The following is a 9120-nucleotide window of genomic DNA, read 5'->3' as shown; positions in this document are numbered from 1 at the left end:
GCTGCAGCTGGGAGTAGTTCAAATAGCTCTACATTAAGAGAAGACAGCACGTTCTGAACTGGTTTGGCCAATTTTTAGCTCTATAATCATGCAGAGAACATTAACCCTCTGAGCCTCCTTTTCTTATGTTAAGAATGACAATAACATTACCTGCCCTGACTACCTTATAAGTTTCTTCAAAGGATCATACCTTAGTCCATTCAGGTTGCTATAATAAAATATCAAACTGGGTAGCTTACATTAATAAAAACAGAAATTTATTTCTTACAGTTCTGGAGGCTGGGGAGTCCAAGATGAAGATGCCAGTAGATTCTGGTCTCTGGTGTCTGGTGAAGGCCCACCTTCTTGTTCGTAGATGGTGCCTTCTTATGTGTCCTTACGTGGTGGAACTGGTGAACAAGCTCTCTGGGGCCTCTTTTACAAGGGCCTGCCCTCCTGACCTAATCACTTCCCAAAGGCCCCACCTCCGAAGACCATCGCCTTCAGGGTTAGGATTTCAACATATGAATTTGTGGGGGATATAAACATTCAGATCATAGCAGATAAAAAGCTAAATTCCATTGCCTGTTTATATATCATAATACATTTAGCAATAAACAAAGTTAATAAACTCTATCTTAAGTGTATTGTAAAGCATTCAAACTATCCAAATAACAAACATATCTCAATAATTTATACCACAACCTGAAGAAATTATCTCTGTAAATAAATTATGGTTACTTCTCAAACAATTCATAAGAATAGTAATATGTCTAATGGCAATAAAAATTAACCACAATATTGTATAAAATTGTAAACTGAACTGTCTTATTGATGCTGATAACAATTATAGGATGGTATTCTAATATTTTTTTACAACTTGATAGTCTCTAAAATTAACTGGTTTTACCAGTGTTTACACCATGCCCCAAATTTGCTGCTGCTACTTTAAACATTTACTTAATATGATTCTTGCGTCAAATTCAATTAAATTTTGTATCAGTTGAGCACCTAACTATGTGCAAAGGTTTGTACTAGGTACTATGCAGAGTACAGGGATGGGCAGAGTTCTAGCCCTACTTTCAAAAGCTTACAAACGCTACACTCACATCCAACACAAACATATGGGCTATATGCTAATTAGTACTTTAAACATTACTAATTTTTACATTGTTACACCTTGCATTAGATTATCTGTCCTTAACTGCTATGTAACATGGATATCATAAGGGAAAAAACCCTATGGCATTAAAATGTAAGAATACTGTGCTACTTCAATTAACCTAGTTTGAAAGTCTAGTTAAAAGTCTTCTTTCTTTCAACATAAATACTAAAAATACATACCCTGCAACTAAATAACTTCATGTTAGTGAACTGGCACAATAACATTTAAAAGTTTGATAAAGAAAGGATCTCACTATCTAACTTCCTCTTTACAAAGGTAATTATTCATATGCTAATGAAGCAGCTTTGGCAAGTGGTTAGTTACAAAAACTCATGAAAATATAAAACTAATGTTACATTTATGGGTCACTGAAGAATGTATCTAAATTTAACATTTAAAATGACTCATAAAATAAAATGCTGATCCTTACAAACATATCTCATTGTTTATATTTTTATTTTCAGAAAAACACTTAAGAATTCACTTGAATACCATTCTCACTAGTTAAATCACAATTCACCTTATAGTTAATTAACTTACGTTCAAAGATAGTCCTTTCCTGCTATATAATTTCATTTTCTTAAGAAGCAAAACACTTTCAGTAGAAAAAATTTACATATGAAAGTCGAAAACAATTATTTCAGCAAAAATGGAAATTAACCACCGTATCTTTTCTTGAGTTCTTCAACAGAATTATCCTTCAATCCTGACTTGTCTATGTGATTAAATAATGCATGTGCAACTGAAAAAGAAAAAAAAATTCTCCATTTTAATCTCATTTTTTAAAAACCAAGCAAAATGTAAATTAAAAGGAGCAATCTGATTTGTCAAAAACATTTTACATTTTAAAGCAATAAATAGGTTTATAAATTCTAATTCAGATATTTAAAAAGCCAATCTGAGAACACAAAATTATATAGCAATCCAACAATGGTTCTTTCCAGAATATTTTGCTTTAGCAATATAAAATTTCCCCTGCATTCTCGATGATATTAATCTTGCAGATTAAACTTAATTCATTCTGTACTACCTTAAAAATGTTTACCCTATCTGTGTAACAAGTGTACTTTTATTTACTTAATATTTTTATTTCAACTAAACTGTTTTTCAAACCTAAATCATTTTATTTTAAAAGAAAACTTTACATCACTACTGGAAATGAAAAACAGCAATGACACTGATGAAATCACACTTGATGAGACAGTTAAATATTTTTATATTACAAAATTAAAACTACTACATGTTAAAAATTAAGACTATGAATCACAAAAAATCATATTTACTACCACTGATCGGTCGACACTCAACATTAGGAAAACACTGTTCTAGTTCATGCTTCTCAACATTAAAACTGGAGAACTAGCTAACAGTTATTAATGATAATGGCAATAATAAAAGATAACAACAGCTAAGTATTTACTGAATACTTAGTTGCATGCCAGAACCATTCTAAGCGCTTTCCATGTTTAACTTAGCAGACAGTGGAAACCCCATCAAGACACTACTATTGGGCAGCCAGTCTGAAGAACCCACTTGCATTCTCGGATACCTTGAACTTATCACATTAGAGTAACAATAAATTCATTCATTCAACACACTGACACTGAGGGGTTATTATGTACTAGCACTGAGGCCCAGTGAACGAGGTAGACAAAGTTCCTGCTGTCATGGAGCTTTCATTCTATTAGAGAGGGAGATATAATAAACATACACATGAACCACTGTCAGCTAGTAATGTATTACGAAGAGAAATAAAGCAGGGTAAGAAGAGAGAGGTTCACGGGGGGTCAGTGAAGAAAGACGTCTTTGAAGTGGTGATAGGTGAAAACCAAATGAAGAAGCACACAAGTGAAGATATGTAGGAAGATATTTTAGGTTAAGAGAATAGCCAAACACAAAGTCCTTGAGGCCAAAATAAGTTTGGCAGTTTGGTAATTTTTTTTTTTTTCTCAGGCAGAGTTTCACTCTTGTTGCCCAGGCTGGAGTGCAATGGTGCGATCTCGGCTCACTGCAACCTATGCCTCCCAGGTTCAAGCGATTGATTCTCCTGCCTGAGCCTCCCAAGTAGGTGGGATTACAGGTGCTTGCCACCATGCCCAGCTAATTTTTTTCTTTTTTTTTTTTTTGTTGTATTTTTAGTAGAGACAGGGTTGCACCATGTTGGCCAGGCTGGTCTTGAGCTCCTGACTTCAGGTGATCCACCTCGGCCTCCCAAAGTGCTGCAATTACAGGCATGAGCCACTGCGCCCGGCTGACAGTTTGGTATATTAAAAGCTATATAAAACCACTATAATGGGGCACAGTGGTTGAAAACAAGAGTGGTAAAAGATGAGGTCAAAACAGTAATAAGAAACAGTAACATTTTTCAGGGATTTCAAGGAACATTTCTGGTTAACTAAAGTTAAAACCAAAACTTTTGGTTTAAACCCTCACTATTAAAATATACATATATATATTTTAATATATATATATTTTTTATTTTTATTTAACTATTTATTTGAGACAGAGTCTCACTCTGTTGCCTATGCTGGAATGCAGTGGCACAATCATGGTTCACTGCATCCTCAACCTTCCGTGCTGAAACGATTCTCCCAGCTCAGCCCCCCGAGTAGCTGGGACTACAGATGCACGCCACCACAACCAACTAATTTTTGTATTTTTTGTAAAGACGGGGTTTTGCCATGTTGGCCAGCCTGGTCTCAAGCGATCCTCCTGCCTTAACCTCCCAAAGTGCTGGGATTATAGGCATGAGCCACCATGCCTGGCCTAAAAAAAATATATATCTAAATTACATGTCCACTTCCCTAAGTATCATTTCAAAAGTATCTTTCTTATTGTTTTAAAATCATTCAACATCACTGCTAAAAAGATAAAGAAGAAATAAAAGAAGCCCATGTATGTTTAGTACAGGAGGTATCTGAAAATGGTACACTGAGTTTTGCTAATTTTTAAAAATAAAAAAAAGATACACTGGTATGTTAATGACTTTTCTCTTTTTTCCTGAAATGAGTATAGCCCAAAACTCTGAGCAACTGAAGTTTCTGCATAGTGCAATTTTACTTTAATTAGGATTTCTCAAAATGGACTCTTTATGCCAAAAATTGTGATGTGGAAATAAAAAAGAAATACAATTCTTCAGGTTCATCACCTGCCACTTATTACTCCCTATTCTACAATCCAGCCATACCATTTTAAATTCTCTGGACTCAATTTGCTCTTTCCTGCCTCAGAACCACTGCATGTATCATCCTTTCAGTCTAAAACTCTCTTGCTCAGCCTTTCCTCTGACTCTTGCACTTCGACAATTCAGCTAAAATCAAACTCAAGGAAATTACCTCTCTCAGAATGGATTAGGCCTTTCCTGTACCTCGCCCAGTTACATGGTCCTGTGGCTTTGATCCTTTACATACTCAGTAACAGTAGGAACTCGACCATTATACCATTTACTGCGTTTTCAAGCAGAAGACCTCAGACTATGGAGTTAGACTGCCTGGGTTCAAATCCTGGGTCTGGCTTCCTAGCTATGTGACCTTAGCAAGTTTCTTAGCCTCTCTATACCTGTTTCCTCCTCTGTAAAAGGAGAGTGAAAACAGTACCTACACTTCATAATATTGTCAGGACTAACAATACAATTTTAACTGTTCTTGTTATCCAATTTAATTAACTTAAATATAATTTCATATAATTAACACAATTTAAATATAAATAATTAAATATAACCTTATACACAATAAGTAGTCAATAAATGTCAGCTATTATTTATTGAATGAATAAAGCAATGTACAAAAATAAACATGGGAAAACTTTCATAGAACTTACTCTTTTTCTCTGTTTCTGACATAAACATCACTGCCATATCAAACCTTTTTAGTTCAGAAAGTCTTTGTAAGATTTCAAAGATGAGTGATGGCTTTTCTTTCCTGAAATAATCCAAATATAAAAACAAATGATCAGTTAAAAGCAGCTCATTTATTAATAATTCTGTTTACTAACACAATACTTCTAATTACACATAAATGACATCATTTTTTCCCCTGGATACTACCTATATTTTAAATGCCCAAATCAAGAGATTTATCAAGTCAACTGAAGAAATTACAATATTCTCAAATAAGAGCTTAGCATAGAAACTATTATTCTGTTAAAACACTGGTCACTTCCATACCCTACTTTTCTCTACAAAAAAATTATAGTCCTTTTTCCTCCCTTTTAAACTTTTCCCTTTTTATTGTCTTTACTTGTCATTTCCTTGCAACTTCTGTTAACAATGAAACTTACAAGAAAGCTAACTTTGCTATATGCTGCTAATTTGCTATATACATTCAAAGAGAATGAACTTCCCAAATCATTGGAAATAGCATAGCATCGTAAGAGTACAGTAAATTCTCACTTAACATCATCAATAGGTTCGTGAAAACTGCAACTTTATGTAAAACAGCATGCTGTATAAACAAACCAATTTTACCATAGGCCAATTGATATAAACAAGACTTACGTTCCTATGTCTTAATCATTTTAATTAAAATTGCAGTTTCCAAAAACCTATCAATGACATTAAGTGAGGACTTACTGTATAACTAAAAAAAACTTGACTTACTCAATGTAAAAGTCATGGAGAATTTTAACGATCTGGTTGAATACATCTGGATCCAGATTTTTCTGAAACAACTTAGGATACAAAGATGGTTCAATTTGCTTGAAAAAAAAATAAAAAGACAATTACTTGATGGCAACACTTAAATATCACAAATTACACAACAACTGCTTGGGTAAAAATAGTAAAGAATAACTACTTTGGGAGGCCAAGGTGGGAGGATCACCTGAGGTTGGCAGTTCGAGACCAGTCTGACCAACATGGAGAAACCCCATCTCTACTAAAAATACAAAAAATTAGCCGGGCATGGTGGCACATCCCTGTAATCTCAGCTACTCGGGAGGCTGAGGCAGGAGAATTGCTTGAACATGGGAGGCAGAGGTTGCGGTGAGCTGAGATTGCGTCATTGCACTCCACCCTGGGCAACAAGAGCAAAACTCCATCCAAAACAAAAAGAAAATAATAACTACTATGCATTAGCACTTATGAATAATAATGGAGTCACATTAAAATGCAATTATGATAGAAGAATGAAAGTTACAGGAACTGCATGATAATCACTCTGTTCTAGTCACAGAAAAATCTTATGAGCAGAAGAGATATACACCATCCTAAGAGAGACAGGAAACTTTAAAGGCTCTCAAAGAGCAATAAACACAACTGGAGATATTTAAAAGTAGAATTACACGAGAAAACGTATTTGGAAGTAATTTTATATTGCACAATTATAAGGAAATGTTACTCTCATTACACTTGAAAAAGACCATGCTAATCCATTATTTGCTAAATTTCATAAAATTTGATTTTTTTCTTAAAGCAAATATTACAAGAATGATTGCCTACATATTGCAAGCGCTGCTTGGCACACAGAAGACACTCAATATATTTTAGGATTTTTTTTGAAGGATTAAGCTTAAGCTAATATATATGAAATTAGATTAAGTTATTTGAGACAATAGAATTTGACACAGAATCTATTGCCAAAGGAGAACATCAAGGTTCCCTGGTTGTAAATATTTTTAAATGGTCTGACCAGGGTGATGTATTCTACAATAATTTCTACAATAATATCCTACAAAAAGCAAATATGGCACCATTATTATAAAGTGACAAAAGAAGTTCTCTGACCTTTTACTTACAACAGAAGTACTACCTTCCTCTCTCTTACCTTTAAATACTGATACAACATATCTGGAGAACTTTTTAATTGTCTGAAATCAGATTCGAGCTGGAATGAGTTTGCAGGAATTGGAGGAAGAACAGTTGTGGCAAACTGAGCAGGTTTTTGTTCTATCTCTATAGGCATTTTCTCACTGTAAGACTGACATACATCCTGCTTCAAACTGGCTTGAGGTCTGAAATATTTCAGAGGTATCAAACAGAAAACAACCATAAATAATCAAAGCTCAATCAAGGAGATATCAATAAAAATTTTTAAATTTTTGACTTTATTAATATATTATCTACTTGTATTATACAAGCATTCAATTATTGCAGCTAATAATATATAAACATTTTTTGGCAAAATAGATTATGCTCTTACAAATTTTCACATGCTGGCTATGTAATGACTATTCTCCTCTGCTGGGCAGCTAACCTATCCACCTTTTGAGTACACCATTTCTATATATTTCAATTACCATGTCACATACACTAATGATTTAGCCCTTCAAAAATCTAAATGATCATTTTCAAGATATTCCAAAAAGGAAGAAATGCTTCCTCCAAAAAAATTGCCTATATAGTATTGTCCCATGATCTATACTATCACTTTAAATAAAAGTACTACTAAAGTTCAAAGTTTAAAAGAAAAAACAACTTTTAGCAGGTTTGTTGAGTGGCAATGTAAAAATATATGAGTAAGGTTTCCATACCTCAAAATGAACCTAATTAGTCTGTATCTTCTATATTCTCATTATTAAGAAAAAAACACAAACTATTTTTTAAATGCCAAACAAAAGTTAGAGTCCACAGCAGTCTTAAATACTAATGGATGAAATAATGGCAATCCATAAATTCTACATTTTTATGAAGCTTCCTTTGAAAAAACTAAAATTTTGCTGAACTAAATAATAAAACTGAAATCCTAGAAATGAACATTTTTAAACAAAATCAATTTTCAAGATACCTTCTTATCATCTCTAAATTTCACACTGTGGTTAAGAAAAAAAAAATAGTAATCATTCCTTAAGCAAAATCACCCTTACAATAAGTACAAATAAAAAAGAAAAGCTAGAACCTTAAGTTAGGCAGTTCAAAAAATTAGCACGATGAGTACAAATCAGAAGTCTCAGTAATATCAATTCTCCATTGGAATTATCCCATTCTGGATGATCATCAAATAACAGTATTTCTACTCACTGCAGGGATGAAGTATCACTGACTTCTTCTATTTTCAATACTTTTGCTCTTGGAGTATCACTTGTGGGAAAAAGGTCATCTTGGCTTGAATTCTTCTTACTTGTGGTGCCTGTGGCAGCTATTACATTTGCTAGATTAATAGGATTATTCTCTGGAGCAGCAGCAGTAGTGCTATCTGGCACATCAATAGTCTGGATCAAATTACCAGTTTCTTCAATAATAACCTTCTTGAGTGGTTTCTAAAACAATTAAAATCAATTCCTTAAATCAAAATATTAAAGGTTTCCTATTTTAGGGTCACAAGTTAAAAGGCTGCAATGTTCTTACAGCTAATATCCCAGTGATTAGTAAATTCAATTTGGTGGCTAGACAGACTTAGGAGTCTGAGAATACAAAAATAAAAAGCTATACAAAGCACTTATCCCAGGTAGGTCGAAACAAGGGAGAGAGAGATGTATACGTAAATATATAAGGCCATGGGTATGTTTAAGAGATGAAAGCACAAAATGCTAAGAGAACACAGGAAGGAAGGTAAACACTGGCATGAGGGAAGCCTTCACAGAAAAAGCACACAGGAATGGCAAAGTTGAAGGATACAGCACAGTCAGTGGAAAGGTGAGAAGTCCAGTGGGGCTGGTGCAAGGCAAGGCATGGTGGAGATGAAGCCTGAAAGGCTGTTTGAAGACAGCTTATGAAGGGACTTGGATGTCATGAAAGGATTTTGGACTCTATTCTAGGGGCAATACAGCAAAGAAATTACCAAACCAACAGCAGTACTGTGGACTAACTGAAGGCAAGTGGAATAAGGGCAGACAATAACCAGCATTATGTATGGGATAGACTATCATTAAAACCTAAACACATTGTCTAAATATATAGCAGCTGGATAAAACTAGCCCAGGATTAAAAATCTGCCAAGTAATATTCACAAAGTTGGTAAAAGTAAACCCTTTTTTCCAATTTAATAAAATAAATGGCTTTCACTGTTTATCTCGATCACTACACACGTGACATTTTCAAC

General features: G+C 34.0%; 1 protein-coding gene across 1 annotated transcript in view; it reads right to left on the bottom strand.

Moving 5' to 3' along the window:
• Positions 1-235: 235 nt before the first annotated feature.
• The window catches only part of RPAP3 (RNA polymerase II associated protein 3), a 45108-nt gene continuing 36223 nt past the window's right edge, over positions 236-9120 (bottom strand). The window contains exons 13-17 of the mRNA XM_003252248.3: positions 8100-8338; positions 6907-7093; positions 5742-5839; positions 4964-5064; positions 236-1886 (exon numbers count right to left, since the gene is read on the bottom strand). Of these exons, the coding sequence (XP_003252296.2) occupies positions 1801-1886; positions 4964-5064; positions 5742-5839; positions 6907-7093; positions 8100-8338 (711 nt within the window). The 3' untranslated portion in view covers positions 236-1800. The remainder of the gene's footprint in view (positions 1887-4963; positions 5065-5741; positions 5840-6906; positions 7094-8099; positions 8339-9120) is intronic.

This window comes from Nomascus leucogenys, chromosome 8, assembly GCF_006542625.1.
Source record: "Nomascus leucogenys isolate Asia chromosome 8, Asia_NLE_v1, whole genome shotgun sequence".
Taxonomy (NCBI): Eukaryota; Metazoa; Chordata; class Mammalia; order Primates; family Hylobatidae; genus Nomascus; species Nomascus leucogenys.
This window is presented reverse-complemented; position numbering and strand designations above follow the sequence as displayed.